The sequence below is a fragment of the Pelophylax lessonae genome (assembly GCF_965119305.1).
Source record: "Pelophylax lessonae genome assembly, chromosome: 5".
Taxonomy (NCBI): Eukaryota; Metazoa; Chordata; class Amphibia; order Anura; family Ranidae; genus Pelophylax; species Pelophylax lessonae.
Genome location: NC_138772.1, coordinates 284,058,519 through 284,081,492, shown reverse-complemented (window position 1 = coordinate 284,081,492; position 22,974 = coordinate 284,058,519). Strand labels below are relative to the sequence as shown.

Genomic DNA, 22,974 nt, shown 5'->3' with positions numbered 1-22,974 from the left:
AACAAGACATTTAATTAATTTAGAACAGAGGACTTCAGAAAGGCAAAGAAACGATTGTCCCTTTATAGCAGTGGCTCCCACTATTTTACACTTTACTGGTTATCCTAAATAATTTGCAAATCTGCCATTTTATTGTAGAAAACAGAATTTAGGTGAGTTAATTATTTGAGAAACATTATATTTTCAAAAGACTGCAGACACAATGGGGTTAATATTCTAAAAGCAAATATGCTGTGCATTTTGCAAAGTGCAGCAGTTGCACTCTACAAGTGCATTTGCTCCAGAGCAAAGTAAATGAGCAGAAGCTCTGTTGACTTCCATCAGCTAATCACATGCAAACAAAAATGCTGCTTTTTTTTTTTTTCCTTGCATGTGATTGGGTATGTTTTGCAAAGTGAAGCTTTACCTCTATCACTAAACTCTGGAGCAACTGCACTTACAGAGTACAAATGCACTTTATAAAGTGCATAGTCTATTTGCTTTTAGTAATCAAACCCCAAGAGTTATGTAAACATTTACTTTATGTAATAACGAAGGCAAAAGCTAAGCATTTCACACACCTGTGGCCATATACCGTTAGATTGGGCCCGTCTTCGAATTTCCTCTACGGTCTTCTTCCGTGAATCCTGATCCGAGCGAGAAACAAACACTGGCCTAATATAGTTTATTAATGCTGGGGAGAAACAAAAAAAAAACGAACAATAATTGCATTTAAAAGATAGCTATTTATTTTATAAAATTCAGTTAACACCAAAAGAACTACATAAGCAAACTGTGGACAAGATAAAAACTAAAGCAGCATAATGAAAGTTAACTTGTTATAAATTAAATTGTTAGCAACTGTATGCATCTGATACATCAGAATGTCAATCTAATCAACATGTAATAGTGTCACAAAATGTGTACTTTTTTTTTAAATCAAATTGTTTTTATACATACAGCGAATCCAGGAAGTATTCAACGCACTCCACTTATTCCACATTTTGTTATATTACTCCAATATTCCAAAATAGATTAAATTCATTATTTTCCTCAAAATTCTACAAACAATACCCCATAATGACAATATGAAAGAAGTTTGTTTGAAATCTTTGCAAAATGTATTAAAAATAAAAAACGGAAAAAAAAAAAAAAAATCACATATACATAAGTATTCATAGCCTTTGCCATGACACTCAAAATCGAGTTTAGGTGCATCCTGTTACCACTCATCATCCTTGAAATGTTTCTTCAACTTGATTGGAGTGCACCTGTGGTAAATTCAGTTGACTGGACATGATTTAGAAAAGGCACACACCTGTCTATATAAGGTCCCACAGTTAATACAATGTGATTAGAGGAGAAGCGTTTTAACCTCAGGCAACGTGGGGGGTTCTTTACTGTGAGGGCTACAAGATTGTGGAATTCTCTACCATAAGAGGTGGTTTCTGCGGGAAGTATGGTGGCTTTCAAAAGACTCTTAGGACGTACATCTCAAGGATCAGAACATTCAGGGCTATGTGAGATGATTACAGCCACATACACCTACACAGGTTGAACTGGATGGACTATTGTCTTTATTCAACCTCATCTACTATGTAACTATGTAACGTTGCATGTCAGAGGACAAACCAAGCCGTGAAAACCAAGGAATTGTCTGTATACTTTCAAGACAGGAGGCACAGATCTGGGCAAGGGTACAGAAACATTTATGCAACATTGAAGGTTCCAATGAGCCCAGTGGCCTCCATCATCTGTAAATAGAAGAAGTTTGGAAACACCAGGACTCTTCCTAAAGCGGGCCGACCGCCCAAACTGAGCAATCAAGGGAGAAGGGCCTTAGTCAGGAAGGTGACCAAGAACCAGATGGTCACTCTGACAGAGCGCTAGTGTTTCCCTGTGAAGAGAGAACAACAACTCCATCAATCAGGCCTGTATGGTAGAGTGGCCAGAGGGAAGCCACTCCTCAGTAAAATGCACGACAGGCCGCCTGGAGTTTGCTAAAAGGCACCTGAAAGACTCTCAGACCATGTCTGATGAAACAAAGATTAAACTCTTTGGCCTGAATAGCAAGCGTAATGTCTGGAGAATACCACTCATCCCCTGGACAATACATCCCTACAGTGAAGAATAGTGGTGGCAGCATCATGCTGTGGGGATGTTTTTCAGTGGTAGGAACTGGGAGACTAGTCAAGATCAAGAGAAAGATGAATGCAGCAATGTACAGAGACATCCTTACAGAAAACCTGCTCCAGAGCGCTCTGGACCTCAGACTGGGGGCGAAGGTTCATTTTCCAACAAGACAACGACCCTAAGCACACAGCCAAGATAACGAAGGAGTGGCTATGGGACAACCCTGAATTTCCTTGAGTGGCCCAGCCACAACAGAGACTTGAACCCGATTGAACATCTCTGGAGAGATCTGAAAATGGCTGTGCACCAATGCTCCCCATCCAACCTAATGAAGCTTAAGAGGTCCTGCAAAGAAAAATGTGGGAAACTGCCCAAAAATTGGTGTGTCAAGCTTGTAGCAACATGCTAAAAAAAGACTTGAGGCTGTAATTAGTGCCAAAGGTGCTTCAAAAAAGTATTGAGCAAAGGCTGTGAATACTTATGTTGTTAAAACAGAATTAAGATTGCGTTGGCCGTTCAAATACACAGACTGCTACCCCTAGAACTCCCTAAATACTGGGAGATAAAAGGTTAATAGTTAAAAATTAGGTGCGCTGTCTCAATATTTGCACACTACTAAGCTAATCAAAGCTAATAGAGAGTGCGGATTAAAGGGAGGGTGTTCCTTTGAGAAAAAGGGGCACAATAACATTATATAATACGTTACAAAAGAGTGTACATAAACCAAAAAGATTCTCTCACAATATGAACATAAACGTGATACACAAATAAATACAAATAAATACATATGCAAACATTTCTAACATATAAACCTACGAGTATAGACTGAAACAATTTTTATAAAAAAGGGAAATTAAAGCATAAAAGTCCCATGAAAAATATTATATTAGTGATTGGTAAAGATGAATCTTACAGTTCCGAATGGTGTTGAATTTGTGCTGAAATGATGACATTCAATGACCATCAGAGTGTCGAGTGCATCACCACCGTGCTCTAGTGAAAAAATGGCTGCTTACCAGACTACCAGGGCCAATGCGCATATACAGTGCCTTGCAAAAGTATTCGGCCCCCTTGAACTTTGCAACCTTTTGACACATTTCAGGCTTCAAACAAAGATAAAAACTGTAATTTTTTGTGAAGAATCAACAAGTGGAACACGATCATGAAGTGGAACGAAATTTATTGGATATTTCAAACTTTGTTAACAAATAAAAAACTGAAAAATTGGGCGTGCAAAATTATTCAGCCCCTTTACTTTCAGTGCAGCAAACTCACTCCAGAAGTTCAGTGAGGATCTCTGAATGATCCAATGTTGACCTAAATGACAAATGATGATAAATTGAATCCACCTGTGTGTAATCAAGTCTCTGTATAAATGCACCTGCACTGTGATAGTCTCAGAGGTCCGTTTAAAGCGCAGAGAGCATCATGAAGAACAAGGAACACACCAGGCAGGTCCGAGATACTGTTGTGGAGAAGTTTAAAGCCGGATTTGGATACAAAAAGATTTCCCAAGCTTTAAACATCCCAAGGAGCACTGTGCAAGCGATAATATTGAAATGGGATTATCAGACAACTGCAAATCTATGAAGACCTGGCCGTCCCTATAAACTTTCAGCTCATACAAGAAGAAGACTGATCAGAGATGCAGCCAAGAGGCCCATGATTACTCTGGATGAACTGCAGAGATGAGGTGAGGTGGGAGACTCTGTCCATAGGACAACAATCAGTCGTATACTGCACAAATCTGGCCTTTATGGAAGAGTGGCAAGAAGAAAGCCATTTCTTAAAGATATCCATAAAAAGTGTTGTTTAAAGTTTGCCACAAGCCACCTGGGAGACACACCAAACATGTGGAAGAAGGTGCTCTAGTCAGATGAAACCAAAATCGAACTTTTTGGCAACGTTATGTTTGGTGTAAAAGCAACACAGCTCATCACCCTGAACACATCATCCTCACTGTCAAACATGGTGGTGGCAGCATCATGGTTTGGGCCTGCTTTTCTTCAGCAGGGACAGGGAAGATGGTTAAAATTGATGGGAAGATGGATGGAGCCAAATACAGGACCATTCTGGAAGAAAACCTGATGGAGTCTGCAAAAGACCTGAGACTGGGACGGAGATTTTTCTTCCAACAAGACAATGATCCAAAACAAAGCAAAATCTACACTGGAATGGTTCACAAATAAACATGTCCAGGTGTTAGAATGGACAAGTCAAAGTCCAGACCTGAATCCAATCAAGAATCTGTGGAAAGAACTGAAAACTGCTGTTCACAAACGCTCTCCATCCAACCTCACTGGGCTCGAGCTGTTTTGCAAGGAGGAATGGGCAAAAATATCAGTCTCTCGATGTGCAAAACTGATAGAGATATACCCCAAGCGACTTACAGCTGTAATCGCAGCAAAAGGTGGCGCTACAAAGTATTAACTTAAAGGGACTGAATAATTTTGCACGCCCAATTTTTCAGTTTTTTATTTGTTAAAAAAGTTTGAAATAGCCAATAAATTTCGTTCCACTTCATGATTGTGTCCCACTTGTTGTTGATTCTTCACAAAAAATTACAGTTTTATATCTATGTTTGAAGCCTGAAATGTGGTAAAAGCTCACAAAGTTCAAGAGGGCCGAATACTTTCGCAAGGCACTGTATATCGATCACAGCAGGGTAAACATGATGTATGTTGCCCCCTGTGTGGAACTCTGGACTGTCCCCAGCTCCTGGCTCATTTATGAGCGTATAAAGGAAAGGAGAACTGAGAACAAGAAGTTTATTTAAAAATATTGCACTTACAGACTAAGTTCTTCATTACTACCACTAGTATCGTGTTGGCCTGCAGTATGGTCCGTACGTGCTGACGTCCCCACTACTCCGCCCGACGCGTTTCCCCTCAGAAGGCGTCAACTGGGATTGGAGATCAAATAAGAAATATTTGCATATGTAAAGGTTTGTGTTTCACGTTTATGTTCATATTGTGAGAGAATATTTTTGGCTTATGTACACTCTTTTGTAACGTATTGTATAACGTTAGTGTGCCTCTTTTTCCTTTTTTTCAAAGGAACACTCCCTTTAGGCTCCATTCACACGGTCCGCTGTGGACCATTCTCTGCTCAGAAGGGATCGATCCGCCGATCCCCGCTGAGCAGGTGGAGGACAGCTCCGTCTCCGCACTGTGTGCATAGAGGGAGGTGTCAGAGCCCCGCTGCTCTCTATGGGGGAATCAGATAAGAGCGGACCGCCTGTCCGCTCTCATCCAATCCCATCCGATCCCCTGGACGGATGGAAAATAGGGTTTCCATCCGTCCAGATTTCCCGGACAGGATCGGATGTGGATGTCAGCGGGCGTCAGCGGACATGTCTCCGCTGACATCCGCTGCCCCATAGCGCTGCATGGAGGATCCGATCAGATCCGCCTAAAAAACTGATCGGATGGTTCCTGTGAAAGGGGCCTTAATCTATTCGCTGTAAATTCTTAACTCTTTTTTTGTTTTTTAATTTGCAAAGATTTCAAACAAACTTTTTTCATGTTGTCATTATGGGATATTGTTTGTAGAATTTTGTTGAAATAGTAAATTTAATCCATTTCGGAATGAGCCTGTAACATAAAATGTGGAAAAAGTGAAGCGCTGTGAATACTTTCCGGATGCACTGTACAAAAAAAAAAAATCCCAATTGTACAAAAGTTAAAATTAAAACAAAGAACCAGTCCCTCCCAACCCTAGGTCTCCAAACAGCAGAGACCGAAATCCCTTTACAAACAGTAACCAATACAGGCTGGTTGTGCCTAGTGAGCTCTTAACCCATACTAAATATTGCTGGTCACAACCAAAATGAATAAAATGCAATCATGCAAAGGATAATAATAATCAATAAACAATCGTCCTTTGGCTTGGATCTGGTTATTTAACTATACAACTCACACTAAATCTGCGTTTAAACCCCCACCAGATATCCTAGTTTTTTTTTTAGGGTATTATTAGTTCTCCTCAGAGGGCAACAGGAACAAGAAAGACTTAGTGGTGTAGAGGTCTCTGGCATCTAGTGCTTTAGTACTATACTGCATGTACTTCCTGGATTACGCCAATAACATAACCATTACTTTTACTAGAGATCGAGGTTGTGTTTATCTTCTAATAGTTTTACTTGTGTATGCATGGCAGTCATATTTTTATTACATGTGTATATTGAGCTTTTATTTTGGCAGTATAGCCTTCACAGAGTGAGTTTGCTTTATTGCTCCTTCAAAATCAGTGTAGACATTCACAGAAAGCAGACAGAAGACATTCACATTCACAGAAAACAATCTAATCTACTCTTTAAGTTAGTAGTGGTCAGCCTACTTGGTATATGGGGGCCCTAAGTGTGGCTCCTGACACCAAAGGGCCACACAATACGTAATGATGTTAATTATTTTGAAAGCTGTCAAGAGACTGCAACAGTAAAGTATAAACTTGCAGCAGGCTATGGTCAGAGACTACAAACAGGGTAAAGGTGTCATTGGAGACTGTGGACAAGCTTCAAGAGATAGTCATAGTTTGGAGACACTTTACATGAGACTGCTATAGATGACCACTACTACTTTTTTCCTTTATTTTCAACTGGAAAGGAAACAAAAACCTGAAAAAAAAGGAAACTAATGCAGTCACCACATCTAAAAATTGATAAACTGCAATATAATATATTTCTGGTAGGGTTGCGCCAATGGCCAAATGTTCCGTATCGGCACCAATATTGGTGAGTACCTGAAATCCATATCCTTGCGGTGCCATTTGATCCCATACAAAATTAATGGGCTCAAATCACACTGCAGAGAACTACATGTGATTTGAACAGCATTAAGGTGCGATTCCTGTCCAAATCCCATGCAGTTTACCTCATCGCTTCTGTCTGAACCCAGACTGGTCATAGTGACTTCAGCCTGAGTTCACACAGGAGCAGTACAAGGAAACCACATATGTATAGAACAGGAATCCCACCACATTCCTGTTCAATTCAAATGAAATTTTTTGTAGTGCTATTTGAGCCCATTCATTTTGTATGGGCTCAAATCGCACCGAAAAGGTATCGGTACTTTGTACTGATGAGGACTTGACCGAAACCATCCGTACTTGTACTTGCCAGGTAAAAGAATGGCATTGGTGCAACCCTATTGTCTGGTTTTGGGATTAAAGAAAAAGTACAGCCAAAGCTAATTTGGCTGTATTTCTCCTGTGGATCACAGAAGTGCAGTTCAATCTGCACTCCTGTGACCCATTTTCAGCCGACAGCTGGCTAAAAGGTGCTGTAAAGGCTGGGGAAAGATTGCAACCATATGGTCGGGATTCACCTAGAAGCCTGAACCAGCACTTGGCTCAGCCTCTCGGCAAGGTGCTGAGAGCCTAAGCCAGCTACTCCCACCCCCTCCACAGCACAGCACTACAGTAAGCGCGGGGGAGAGGGCAGAGTAAAAGAGTGGCGACTGACAGTCACCACTCTCTGCTCAGAACGTCGGGGAAAACTGAGCAATCAGCGGTGTTTGATCGCTCACTTTTCAGCCTTAGAGCCAAGGGGGGATCATTGCTGCATCCAGCTAGGTAAGTAGGATTAAAAAAAAAAAAAATCCAATACTTCCCTTATGAAGCTGCTTTTAAGAAAACTGAATTTTTGTAAAATCTTACCTGTAAAATTCCTTTCTCCGAGTCCTCCGACAGTCGCCACCCTCTTCATATTCGTCACAATGGGGGTATTAGACTTTGCTCCGAAGGAGTAGCTAGGCAACAGAATATGTTAATATAAAAGCTTTAACACATCCCACCCCCAGGGGGTGGTCCCCTCAGTCAATACCCTCCTACTTCCTGTATCCATATTCCAGTTTCAGTGGAATAGCAGTAGAGAGTACATTCAACCCCAAAAGAGGGGCGGGGGCGGCGACTGTCGGAGGACTCAGAGAAAGGAATTTTACAGGTAAGATTTTACAAAAATTCCGTTTTCTCTTACGTCCTCCGACAGTCGCCGCCCTCTTCATATTCGTCACAGTGGGGACGTCCCAAAGCAGTGCAAACATGAGGGGTGGGAAACGCAGCCGCGCCCAAGGCAACGCCGTCTCCACAGCAGAGAAAGGAACCTTACCAAAGGAAGGAAACCCTCTGGGCAACAGAAGAAAAAACTTGCTCAACAGAAGCAAAAAAATCCCAGGAAAACAAACAACCTAGGGATAACAACATGTATCCCAACAGCCAAGAAGCCCGTACAAGAGGCTCTAGGGAACTGCCGCACTAAGAACCTTGCAGCCAAAGGAAGCATCTGCCGATGCCTGAACATCCACTCTGTAGAATTTTGTGAAGGTGTGAACGGACGACCAAGTCGCCGCCTTACACACCTGGGCCACAGAAGCCCCATGACGACAGGCCCAAGACGTACTCAGAGATCTTGTAGAGTGCGCCTTCACAGGCACAGGGGGAACTCTCCCCTTCAAAGCATAGGCCTGTTCCACAGTCTGTCTGATCCATTTGGCAATGGTAGAGGCCGATGCAGCCAAGCCCTTCCGAGGTCCCTCAGGAAGGACAAACAAGGAATCCGACTTGCGGAAAGATTCAGTCGATTTCAGGTAAACCCTTATCGCCCGAACAACATCCAAGGAATGCAGCTCCACCTCCTTCGGATGTTTGGGCTTCGCGCAGAGCGAAGGCAGGACAATATCCTCATTGATGTGGAAATCCGAAACCCTCTTCGGAAGAAAAGAAGGGTTAGGTCGTAAGACCACCTTATCCAGATGAAGGACCAGATACGGAGACTTGCAGGACAAAGCTGCCAGCTCCGAAACCCTGCGAGCCGAAGTGATCGCCACCAAAAAAGCGACTTTCTTGGACAACATGGACAACGAGATCTTCCTGATCTGTTCAAAAGGAGCATGTTGTAGCACGGACAGAACAAGATTCAAGTCCCAAGGAGGCAAAGGTTCCCTCCTAGGAGGGACCAGATGTCGCACCCCTTGAACAAAGGTACTAACCAAAGAGTTAGACGCCACAGGACGTTGAAAAAGAACGGCCAGCGCAGACACCTGACCCTTGACCGTAGCCAGCGCCAAACGCTGGTCGACACCCGTCTGAAGGAAGGACAACACCCTAGACACCGAGTAAGTGCGAGGTGAAAACCCCCTGGACTCACACCAGGCAAAGTAGGCCTTCCAAGTACGGTGATAGACCTTCCCCGAGGAAGACTTCCTCGCGTTAATCAAAGTGTGAATGACCTCCGGAGAGAGACCCCTATCCTTCAGGACCTCGGTTTCAACAGCCAGGCCGTCAAAGCCAGCGACTGTAAAGCAGGATGGAATATCGGTCCTTGAGACAAGAGATCTGCTCGAAGAGGCAGACGCCAAGGAGCGTCGACCGCCAGGTTCACGAGGTCCGCGTACCAGGACCGGCGAGGCCAGTCCGGTGCCACAAGAATCACCGTGTGTGGTTCCGAGTTCAACCTGCGAAGGAACCTGGGCAGCAATTGGATCGGCGGGAACGCATACAGCAGCCGATACTGGTGCCACGGGGCCACCAACGCGTCGGACGCGTCTGCCCGAGGATCGCGCGTCCTTGCCACGAACCTTTTTACCTTGTTGTTCAGACGAGACGCGAACAGGTCCACTTCCGGAAGACCCCACTTCGCGCACAACATCTGGAAGACAGCCGGGTGGAGAGACCATTCCCCCTGATCCAGGGTCTGGCGACTCAGATAATCCGCCTGCCAGTTCTCCACCCCCGGAATGTGTACCGCCGATATCGCCGGGACATGAGTCTCGGCCCAAGAAAGAATGCCGGCCACTTCCCGAGCCGCTCGGGCACTCCTGGTGCCCCCTTGGTGATTGACGTAAGCCACTGCAGTGGCATTGTCCGTCTGCACCCGAACCGGACAGCCGTGCAGCCTGTCCGTCCAACGGTGAAGGCAAAGATTTATCGCACGCAACTCCAGAATGTTGATCGGAAGGGAGGATTCCTCCCCCGACCAAGTCCCCTGGGCGGACAGAACGCCCAGAACACCACCCCAGCCCGACAGGCTGGCGTCCGTGGTGATCACCGTCCATGAAAGAGGACGAAAAGACTTTCCCCCCGACACCGCCGGGGACTGGAGCCACCACAGAAGATCCCTTCTGGTGCGACGGCTCAATGAAATCTGGACATCCAGAGACTGCGGACGCCCGTCCCACTTGGACAGAATCTCCGCTTGGAGACCCCTCGTGTGAAACTGGGCAAAGGGAATTGCCTCGAAAGCCGAGACCATCAGACCCAGACACCGCATGCACTTCCGCAGGGATGAGCACGGAACGTCCCTGAGGGACTGGACTTCTCCCTGAAGAACCTTGAGTTTGTCCTCTGGTAGGAAGACCTTCGCCTGGACCGAGTCCAGGATCATTCCCAAATAGGGAAGACGGACCGCCGGGCACAGTGTCGATTTCGGATAATTTATCGTCCAACCGTGACGGACAGATCCTTCTCCAGACCCTGGCTGGTCGCAGACCGAACCAGAATGTCGTCCAGATACCCCAGGACAGAGATGCCCTGGGCCCTTAACAAGGCCAGCAGTGGCGCAAGCACCTTGGTGAAAACCCGCGGAGCCGAAGCGAGGCCAAAAGGCAACGCCACGAATTGGTAGTGATCCTCCGCAATGGCGAATCGAAGGTACCTCTGGTGACCCTCGAAAATGGGAATGTGTAGGTACGCATCCTTCAGATCGATGGAGGCCATGAATTCCCCCGGAACCAGGGCAGCCACCACCGACCGCAGAGATTCCATGCGGAACTTGCGAACCCGCACAAAGCGGTTTAGAGCCTTCAGGTCCAGAATTGGACGAACCTTGCCCTCCTTCCTGGGTACAGTGAACAGATTCGAATAGAACCCCCGAAATCTGTCCCGATGAGGCACCGGGACCACCACTCCCTGAGCTCTCAGGTCCCGCACCGCCAGGTGCAGATCCCGCAAACGCTCCGGAGAAGATTTGAGGGAAAAAATCTGCTCTCCGGCCGAGAGAGAAACTTGATCTTGTAACCAGATCGAACGATTTCCTGAACCCACCTGTCCCGAATACGGGCCAGCCAAGGTTGTAGAAAACCGAGCAAGCGTCCCCCCACCCCAGAACCGGGTGAGGGCGCCCCTTCAGGCCGCACTGTTGTGGGCAACGGATCCGGATTGGCCGGACTTCTGCTTACCTGTCCACGGCTTCTTTTGAGAGCCCTGACCTTTGAACGGTTTGCCCTTAAAGTGCGGCCGAAAGGCACGAAAGGACCCCTGAGAGGGCCGAAAGGAAGCATGCTTCTTACCAGTAGTCAACTTAGCCTTCTGGGATTGGGGCAAGAGCGTGCTCTTACCACCCGTGATCCCCTTTATCAGTGTATCCAAGGATTCACCAAAAAGGCGAGAACCGTCATAAGGAAGATTGGCCAAAGTCTTGCGAGAAGATTGGTCCACCGACCAACACTTCAACCAAACCAAACGGCGAGACAACACCGCCACACAGTGTACACGTGCGGCCAACGGGACCATATCCAAGTCCGCATCGCACAAATACATGACACCCTGATGGATTTGATCCACCATGTCCAATGTCGCCTGCGGGGCTGAGTCAGCCACCAAAACGCGTCTAAGCACCTGCGTCCAACTCGCGACCGCCTGGGCCGCCATAAGGGAAGCAAACAGAATGGAATAAATAATAACATAATAGAATAGGTATGACGGGCAAGAGACTCCAGCCTCTTGTCCGTGGCATCCCGGAACACCGGGGTATCCTCAGCAGGAATCGCAGTGGACTTATTCAAAACCGCGATCACGTGATCCACCGGAGGTGGTACACACCAACGCTCGTCAGTAGCGGGCGTGAAAGGATAACGCAATTTGAACCTACTGGGTACAGCAAAAGGCTTGCGGATATTACGCCATTGTTCTTTAACAGCGTTTTGAAAATCATCCGTGCAGGGAAAAACCTGCGATGTTTTGCGCCGTCTCTTTGTCCCATAAGCTGCCAAGGCAGCAGGTGGACACGGGTCATCCTGCAAGCGCAGCGTATGTTTAATAGAAGCAACCATTTCATCCATGAGTGCAAGCTCTTCAGACGAGCCAGGGGGAGAATCATCCACCCCTTCAACCTCAGCCTCCACCTCGGACCCCACAAGATCCAGGGAGGAACGGGACCCTGATAAGGAGACCCCGGCCACACCAGCCCCTGCACCATCACCCTCTGAACCAGAGGAAATTGAATCTCTGGACCTTTTTGTGGATTGAGCAGCCACCAGCATTTGCACCTGTGCCGCCAGATTAGCCACAATCGCAGCCAAATCCCCCCCTGGGGGGGAAACAGCAGTCCCCTGACTACCCATCAATGTGGTAGGAAATTTGCCCTCCTGAGAATCCATTGCCCAAAAATTATTGCTGGCCAAGAAGGGGTTAACTGCCCCTTTAACGAGCGCAGCGAGTGCAGCCCACCGCACACACACACAGCACAATTGGGACCCCCACAGGGAAGACACAGAACCCAGGCAATGGATAAAGGAAGATCAGAAGGTAAAAACCTGAAGGAGACCTCGCTGTAGCTGCCGCCGTGATCGTGCACACCAGGAAAGAGGAAGTGATGCAATCAGGGCGCTCTGTGAAAGCCTATGGAAGGCTACAAGAAAATGGCCGCCCGCAGTTAAAACATGCGGCTGGGCGAGTGCAGGCAAAATGGCGCCGTTTGGCGCCGAAACCGCCGCTCCCCCACTACAGTGATGCATGAACACCACCCATGCAAAAAAACATGGCGGATCGCCGTAGCGATCGCTGTAAAGTGCCCCAACATGGTCAAAAGCATGTCCCACAGCACACAGCCTTCACACATACACAGGCCGACACAGACAGTGCAGCCCAGCCCCCCCTCCTTATGCCCACAGCATGCAGCCAGAGAGACAGGGAGAAACAAATCCACAGTGTGAACACAGGCAGGGTAACACAGTCCCAGACTGACAGCCCTCCCAAAACAGACAGGTCCCCACATAAATACACTTACCTCCACGGATGGCGTGGGGAACCCGCACAGGCGAACAAACCGCTGCACACAAGGCAAGGAGAGTCGCATCCAGGACGCAGCACAATGGTGGGTTAAGAAACCGCACAGCGTCCAGTGAGGTAGCCACCTCACCAAGCATCCCTGCACCGAACAGGGATGGGTCGTTCACTGCGCCAGGAGCGATACCTGACTGAACGCTCGATGGCAGGCTGGGAAGCCACCGACCCACAACCTGCGACCAGGGGGATCAGCCTGAGACCCAGCCCGCATGAATCCTCTTCATCAGAAGAACTAACTAACGCTGAAAAAATAACAGCTGAGTAAAGCAAGAGAGAAAACTCAAACAAAAAAATCAAAAAAGAAGAAAGAGTCTGGGGCACAAAGCCCCAGCACAGAGAAAGCCAGCCACTCCTGACAAGCTAGACATTGAAACTGGAGTATGGATACAGGAAGTAGGAGGGTATTGACTGAGGGGACCACCCCCTGGGGGTGGGATGTGTTAAAGCTTTTATATTAACATATTCTGTTGCCTAGCTACTCCTTCGGAGCAAAGTCTAATACCCCCATTGTGACGAATATGAAGAGGGCGGCGACTGTCGGAGGACGTAAGAGAAAGTGAGATTTAAAGCAAAAACATCTCATTTTCTCTCATTCATAATGCACTGAATGAAAGCAAAAAATATACAGTGGGGAAAAGAATCTCAAGGTAATTGGGACCACAGTCACCAAACAAACCATTGGTAACACAATACGCCGCCATGGATTGAAATCCTGCAGGGCCCGCATGGTCCCCCTCCACAAGAAGGCACATCTGAAGTTTGCCAATGAACACCTTAATGATTCAGAGAAGGATTGGGAGAAGGTGCCTTGGTCAGATAAGACCAAAATTGAGCTCTTTGGCATTAACTCGACTTGCCATGTTTGAAGGAAGAAAAATGTTCACTATGACCCTAAGAACATCATCCCTACAGTCAAGCATGGAGGTGGAAACATTGTACATTGGGGCTGTTTCTCTGTTAAAGGTATAGGCCAACTTTGCCATATTGAGGGGCCAATGAAAGGAAGAAGAACTTTCTTCCCTCAACCAGAACACCGAAGATGGATTGTGGGTGGGTCTTCCAGCATGACAATGACCCAAAACATACATTCAAGGCAACAAAGGAGCGGCTCAAGAAGAAGCACATTAAGGTTATGGACTGGCCTAGCCAGTCTCCTGACATTAATCTTTTAAAAAATGTATGCAGGGAGCTGAAACTTTGAGTTGCCAAGTGACAGCCAAGAAACCTTAGGGGAAGTCTACCCTAACACTAAAATTGCTACATCTACAGGCATCCATGATCTAAGACTAACCTATCTAGCCCTGTAAAGCAGAAATCAGTATACATATCTTTTTGAAGCTGATCCAGTCCGGTCTCCAGCAGTGGAAGCTCTGCAGAGGACACAGCCGACAACGGCTGTGAAATAAATGGAAAGTGAAGTCACCCATAGAGTTACTATGGGGCTTCTGTTGTCGGCTACCCCCTCTGCACCCACCTCCAGCCATCACTGACAGCTCAGTGTGAGATTGGACCGTAGATGTAGCAATTTTAGTGTTAGAGTGGACTTCGCCTTTAATGATTTAGAGAAGATATGTAAAGAAAAGTGGACCAAACTCCCTCCCGAGATGTGCGCAAACCTAGTAACCAAGAAATGTCTTACCTCTGTGCTTGACAACAAAGGGTTTCTCCACCAAGTACTAAGTCATGGTTTACTTGGGGATCAAATACCTATTTTAATCACTGAACTGTAACTCAATTTATAACATTTGTATTGTGTTTGTTTCTGGATTTTTGCTTGATATTCTGTCTCTATAACTTAAAATAAACCTATGATAAAAATTATAGACCCTTAATTTCTTTGTAAGTGGGCAAACTTACAAAATTTGCAGGGGATCAAATAATTATTTTTCCCCCACTGTAAACATGTTGTCTTGATCTAAGCAGACTTTTTTCCCAGTTCTGACGGCACTGTCCTGCACACTAAAGCTTTCCCTGGGCTCTACTTGTAAGCACTTTTTAGCAACCTATAGTTCTATGTACATCTGTAAGTTTCACTATAATCAAACAGTTTCAGTCTATTAACTTCCCCAGAAACTATACATTTCCGGATCCTACATCCTGAGAGGACTACTGAATAACTGCAACTGGAATTTCTTTGGAAAGCATCCAATTTTCTGCATTGAGATCTGAAACTTTGTTAAAGCAACACATAAAGCTCAGCATGAAACAATGCTGTCTACATACAATGTTTATATTGTAAAAAGAAGTGGACAAGGGAGTATGGAGAAATCACTACGCTGGCAGCTTCAATCAATATGCCCCCAAAGACTTAAAGCTGAAGGCCTGGAAAACAGTACACAGATGACATATACTGTATATAAATGAAACAGTTTTCCCTGCCAAAGGATTTGGATTTCTGTCCATCCAGTCTTAAGATTTACAAGACCCTATCACACAGCCAGACACAGGATACAACTATCTCCATTACCCATCACTCCCTGCCTGCTGACTGGGGAGTACAGGGGCAGCAGCAGACTTAGGAGGTGCCTGCAGTCATACCGTCAGCATTCCTCCCAAAATGTCCGTTGCCATACCCACCTTACACCTTATCTGCACATACTCCCTGCTACTATACCCTCTGTGCTGCTTCTTTTCTGCACAATGCCCATTTTCATACCCTCTGAAGCTCTGCACTGCACACCATTGTCTGCGGTCCTTCGCAAAAACTGCCCACTTATACTCTCAATATGCCTCTGTTCAGTGAACTTACTGTCTTGCATTAATACCATTCATACTCCCATACTCTCCTTCACATGCTGCCCATCGTCATACCCTTCGCACTCCTCTTCTTCACATACTGCTTGCCAAGACAATTCTTTAGGATTGAATCACTCAACACAATACCCAAGCCTAGGGATGATCGAGCGGTTCGGGTCGACCATCGGTTCGACCCGAACATTGACTGTTCGAGGTTCAGCCGAATTTCCGAACCTTTTGCTGAAAAAGTTCGGAATTCGGCAACCAGAACCGACCAAAATGCAATGGGACAGGAACTGGGCTTTAAAAGCCCGTGATTACATAGTTACATAGTAGGTGAGGTTGAATAAAGACAATAGTCCATCCAGTTCAACCTGTGTAGGTGTGTGTGGCTGTAATCATCTCACATAGCTCTGAATGTTCTGATCCTTGAGATGTACTTCTAAGAGTCTTTTGAAAGCCACCATACTACCCGCAGAAACCACCTCTTGTGGTAGAGAATTCCACAATCTTATAGTCCTAACAGTAAAGAACCCCCCACGTTGCCTGAGGTTAAAACGCTTCTCCTCTAATCGCATTGTATGCCCTCGAGTCCTCATGTAATCCCTTTGACTCAACAGCTTTTTTTCTAAGCGGAGATCCCCATTGAGATATTTAAAAATTGCTATCATGTCCCCCCTCAGGCGTCTCTTCTCCAGGGAGAATAAATCAAGCGATTGCAGACGCTCTTCATAATTAAGGTCCTCCAATCCCCTAATTCGTTTAGTTGCCCTTCTCTGGACTCTCTCCAGCTCCAACATATCCCTCCTGAGGACTGGCGACCAGAACTGGACAGAATACTCCAGATGCGGTCGGACCAGAGTTTTATAAAGTGGAAGGATTATAGACTTATCTCTGGAATACATCCCTTTCTTTATGCATGCTAATATTCTGCTGGATTGATTGGACCAGAACCATCAGTAAAAGCCAATTGAGGGGGCAGGAGAATGCTAGGAATGTGATTGGAGTGACTAGGGGGTCCAGAGGCCAATCATTAGTGAATACACCCCCCAGTATACAAGATAGCCCCGCCAAATCTCTACCATTTTAATACAGGGCTGTGGAAGAGAGTGGAAGCAGTTCTGTTACTTCTGCTCTCAAAGTGTCATTTAGCAATTATTAGTGTGAGGAAAGGGATATCTAGTGTAGTTAGGGTACTATTTTCCACTATAGTTAGATTTAATAATCTAGTTTCTGTAGGGAAAGTGTTAAGTGTAAGGGACCGTCGTGTAGTGTAGGGTTAACTGACTCTGACTGCTATGGCAGGGTGACAAAACCCTTCCATGTCAGGGTGACCGCTATAGAGAAAAGATCCTTTCTCTTAGAACACTTATAGAACCGGTTAGTGGCTTCGCCCCTGTCACCCTGCTTTTTGTTGCAGGCGTTTATGGGGCTTTTTTGAGGACATGTTTGGAGTCAGGCATGACATCTGAACTTCTGTGTAGGGGTATATATATATATATATATACACACACACACACACACACACACATGTATGTATATATACACATACACATATATAGGTGTGAAAGTAGCAGAAACCTATGCTTGCGCTAATGAAATAATTAACACCCATATGGCTTCTCTGCTAATAACAACACCTATATATGTGTATGTGTATAAATACATATAAGTGTGTGTATATATACCCCTATACAGAATTTCAGATGTTTTGCCTGCCTCCAAAGACCCCCAAAAAATGCCCAAAAAAAACGCCTGCTGCAAAAACACACCTGGGCGTTTTTGTAGCTGGCGTTTTTTTGGGCATTTTTTGGGCGTCTTTGGAGGCAGGCATAACATCTGTACTTCTGTGTAGGGGTATATATATATATATATATATACACACACACACACACACGTATGTATATATACACATATATAGGTGTGAAAGTAGCAGAAACCTATGCTTGCGCTAATGAAATAATTAACACCCATGTGGCTTCTCTGCTATAACACCTATATATGTGTATTTGTATAAATACGTGTGTGTGTGTGTGTGTGTGTGTGTGTGTGTGTGTGTGTGTGTATGTATGTATGTATGTATGTATGTATGTATGTATGTATGTATGTATGTATGCATGTATATATATATATATATATATATATATATATATATATATATATATATATATATATATATATATATATATACCCCTATCCAGAAGTTCAGATGTTATGCCTGCTCCAAAGACCCCCAAAAAATGCCCAAAAAAACGCCTGCAACACACCTGGGCGTTTTTTTTGGTGCAGGCGTTTTTTTGGGCATTTTTTGGGGGTCTTTGGAGGCAGGCAAAACATCTGAAATTCTGTATAGGGGTATATATACACACACACTTATAATGTATTTATACACATACACACATATAGGTGTTATAGGAGCGGAGACATATGCTTGTTAATTATTTCATTAGCGCAAGCATAGGTTTCTGCTACTTTCACACCTATATATGTGTATATATACATACATGTGTGTGTGTGTATATACCCCTACACAGAAGTACAGATGTTATGCCTGCCTCCAAAGACCCCCAAAAAATGCCCAAAAAAACGCCTGCGCCAAAAAAAACGCCCAGGTGTGTTGTTGCAGGCGTTTTTTTGGGCATTTTTTGGGGGGTCTTTGGAGGCAGGCATAACATCTGAACTTCTGTATAGGGGTATATATACACACACACTTATATGTATTTATACACATATATAGGTGTTATAGCACAGAAGCCATATGGGTGTTAATTATTTCATTAGCGCAAGCATAGGTTTCTGCTACTTTCACACCTATATATGTGTATATATGCATACATGTGTGTGTGTGTATATATATATATATATATATATATATATATATATATATATATATATATATATATATCCCTACATAGAAGTACAGATGTTATGCCTGCCTCCAAAGACGCCCAAAAAATGCCCAAAAAAACGCCAGCTACAAAAACGCCCAGGTGTGTTTTTGCAGCAGGCGTTTTTTTGGGCATTTTTTGGGGGTCTTTGGAGGCAGGCAAAACATCTGAAATTCTGTATAGGGGTATATATACACACACACTTATATGTATTTTTACACATACACACATATAGGTGTGAAAGAAGAGAAGCCATATGGGTGTTAATTATTTCATTAGCGCAAGCATAGTGTTCTGCTACTTTCACACCTATATATGTGTATATATACATACATACATGTGTGTGTGTGTATATACCCCTACACAGAAGTTCTGATGTCATGCCTGAAACTTCACAGGTACACTTTTTACACCCCCCAGACACTAAATCCAAAGAAATCTCTTTTTTTCAATAACTTTTTCAATAATTGGCTCTCCATTAAAAAATGAGAATTTTTAAGAACTTTTTTTTGTGCGATTAATAGTCTCTGGGCCATGACCCAGAACCCTAGGCACTTTTTAGGGGCATTTATTGGGTTTTAGGGCTTCAAAATTGTGTTTTTTTATTACCGAAGTTCGGGTCCCATTGATTTCAAGGGGGTTCTGAAATCCGGGCCGAACTTTCGGGAAGTTCGGATGTTCTGGCCGAACCGAACTTTTGAAAAGTTCGATCATCCCTACTCACTACTGCTGGTGATGTTTTCCAGGATTGAAAACCAGTGCTTGTGGCTGGGATGTGCAGTATGTCCATATTTTTAATGCTGATAGAAAAAAGCCGGCAACTTGGTGGACTCAAAGTTGAAAATATTTATTTGCTACACAAGTACATCCAGTAAAACAATGCTAGACTTTAGGGATGCGGGCACTATTTGCCAGAACCTAGCAGCTATTTGTACTATTGTACAAAGAGAAGCAGTACACTGCCAGGCTAGGTTTAGACATGCGTCTAAACCCACCGCTCCTCTGAAATGCAATCTGCATTCAGAATACTTTTCAGTTGATACGACACCTTCTCATAACTTATACAGTGCCTTGAAAAAGTATCTATACCCCTTGAAATGTTCCACATTTTGTGATGTTACAACCAAAAACATAAATGTATTTTATTGGGATTTTATGTGATAGACCAACACAAAGTGGTACATAATTGTGAAGTGGAAGGGAAATGATAAATGGTTTTCAACAAATAAATATTTGAAATGTGTGGCGTGCATTTGTATTTAGCCCCCTTTACTCCGATACCCCTAATATCTAGTTGAACAAATTGCCTTCAGAAGTCACCTAATTAATAGAGTCCATCTGTGTGTAATTTAATATCAGTATAAATACAGCTGTTCTGCGAAGCCCTCAGGGGTTTGTTAGAGACCCTTGGTTAAACATCATGAAGGCCAAAAGGAACACACCAGATAGGTCAGGGATAAGGTTGGGGAGAAGAAGAGTTAGGTTATAAAAAAATATCCCAAGCTTTGAACATCTCACGGTTTAATCCATCATCTGAAAAAAGGAAAGAGTATGGCAAACCTGCAAACCTACCAAAACATGGCCGTCCACCTAAACTGATAGACCGGGCATTAATCAGAGAAGCAGCCAAGAGGCCCATGGCAACTCTGGAGGAGCTGCAGAGATCCACAGCTCAGATGGGAGAATCTGTCCACAGGACAACTATTAGTCGTGCATTCCACGAATCTGCCCCTTATGGAAGAGTGGGAAAAAGAAAGCTTTTTGAAAGAAAGCCATAAGAAGTGCCGTTTGCATGAAGCCATGTGGGGGACCCAGCAAACATGTGGAAGCAGGTGCTGGTCAGAGGAGACCAAAATTTAACAAAAACGCAAAACGCTATGTGTAGCAGAAAACTAACCTGTCAACCTGAACACACAATTCCCATTGTGAAACATTTCGGTAGCAGCATCATGTTGTGGGGATTCTTTTCTTTAAGGTGGAACGTTAACACGCCTTGTGCAGTGGGTCATGCTGAGAAACTATACTTGTGTGTATAGTTCCATTTGTATAGTATGTGTCCTGCCGATACGAGGACGTGGGGAATTTTTTTCTTCAGCAGGGACAGGGAAACTGGTCAGAATTTTGATGGGAAGATGGATGGAGCCAAATATAGGGCAATCTTAGAAGAAAACCTGTTAGAGTCTGCAGAATACTTGAGCCTGGGGTGGAGGTTTACCTTCCAGCAGGACAAGGACACTAAACATACAGCCAGAGCTATAATGGAATGGCTTGGATCAAAACATAGCCATGTGTTAGAATGGCCCAGTCAAATTCCAGAGCTAAATCCAAATTTAGAATCTGTGGCAAGACTTGAATATTTCTGTTCACAGACACTCTCCATCCAATCTGACAGAGCTTGAGCGATTTTGCAAAGAAGAATGGGCAAAAATTTCACTCTATAGATGTGCAAAGCTGGTAGAGACATACCCAAAAAGACTTGCAGCTGTAGCAGCAAAAGGTGGTTCTACAAATTATTGACTGGGGGGGCTGAATACAAATGCACGCCACAATTTTCAGAGATTTGTAAAAAATTCTGAAAACCATTTATCATTTTCCTTCCACTTCCAATAAAACACATTTACGTTTTTGGTTGTAACATGACAAAACTTGGAAAATGTCAAGGGGTATAAATACTTTTTCAAGGCATTGTATTGAAGGAGAAGTCCAGACCAACACTAAAATTGCAACATCTACAGACATCCACGATCTAACACTAACCTATCTAGCCCTGTAAACAAGAAATCAGTATACATACTGTTTCTGAAGCCGATCCAACCCAATCCCACGCTGAGCTGTCAGCGGCGACTTTGCTGTGGAGGTGGGTGCAGAGGAGGCAGCAGACAATGAAAGCCCCATAGTAACGTCACTTCCCATTCATTTCACTGCAGTTGTTGGCTGTGTCTCTGCAGAGCTTCCACAGCTGGATACCAGACCGGTTTTAAAAAGGTATTATACTTATTTCTTCTTTACAAGGCTAACGATTTTAGTGTTAGGCTGGACTTCTCCTTTAGGCCCCTTTCACACAGGCGGACTGTTCAGATCCGCCTGTCTGTTTTTCAGGCGGATCTGAACGGATGCCCCATGCATCTCTATGGGGCATTGGATGTCAGCGGAGACATGTCCGCTGACATCCGATCCAATCCGTCAAATCTGGACGGATGGAAACCCCATTTTCCATCCGTCTAGCGGATCGGATGAGACCGGAAAGACGGTCCGTTCCCATTTGATTCCCCCATAGAGAACAGCAGAGACACAGCTGCCATCCGCCTGCTCAGCGGATCGATCCCCCACTGAGAAAAACAGAGTTCGCCTAACGGACTCCCTGTGTGAAAGGGGCCTTAAACTACTTTTTTTCAGGCAAAATGTGCTAAAGCTGTGTGCATTGTGTGCTTCCCTATTCGTTTGAATGAGTCATGTTTGGCGGGCTTGCCATCTGCCTTTTGCAGTAGGTTGAATCATTTTTGCTACGGACACAAAGCATTGTGACCACAGCATGTGAACGCCCTTGATTGCTGCTTTAGGAGAGCCACTAAAAACGCTGCTCAACCATGCATTTTTAATGCCCCAAACCTCTAGTCTAAGTTAGGCTTTAAGCTCATCTCTGTCACTTTGTCCTCTTCTCCTTTTAGCATGTTCCTTGTTAGTAACTGCACAAGGACTACAAGAGGCTGATATCAGGTCAAATTTAAAGGGTTTATAAACCTCATACATGAAATATGAACAAAGAAAATACCTCTATATTGTGTACTTGTCTCAGTCCAAGTACCATTACTATCTGCTTCCTTGTTCCTCTACCATCAACATGAATCATTTTCGACAAGTTTTCCTAACACCCAGAGAAAAAAGGTGACAGGGGAGGGAGCTCCAGCACACAGCCTGTAAGTGGCTGCCTCAGCTCTGTTCCTATGTGCAGGGCAGGGGAGGACTGGGCCAGGGGGGCAATTGCCCCCTGGGCCACTCTGATGCCCCGTAAAAGGCTGCACCACTTTTGCCAGACACGTCTAAAGTTTTCTGGTGAAGAGAAGTAAAACATCTCTGCTGATGACCTACTGAGTGGGGATTGAAGACAAGGACAGAGCACAGGCTGAGATTCTCCTCCAGCCCCAACCAAGCTTTTATAGCTCCCCCAACAGCCCCC

The 22,974-nt window shown here is 44.8% G+C and overlaps 1 protein-coding gene across 1 annotated transcript in view; it reads right to left on the bottom strand.

Moving 5' to 3' along the window:
* LPCAT1 (lysophosphatidylcholine acyltransferase 1) overlaps nucleotides 1-22,974 on the bottom strand; it is a 290,886-nt gene that overhangs the window by 106,015 nt on the left and 161,897 nt on the right. The window contains exon 4 of the mRNA XM_082257844.1: nucleotides 561-673. Coding sequence (XP_082113970.1) covers nucleotides 561-673 — 113 coding nt within the window. The remainder of the gene's footprint in view (nucleotides 1-560; nucleotides 674-22,974) is intronic.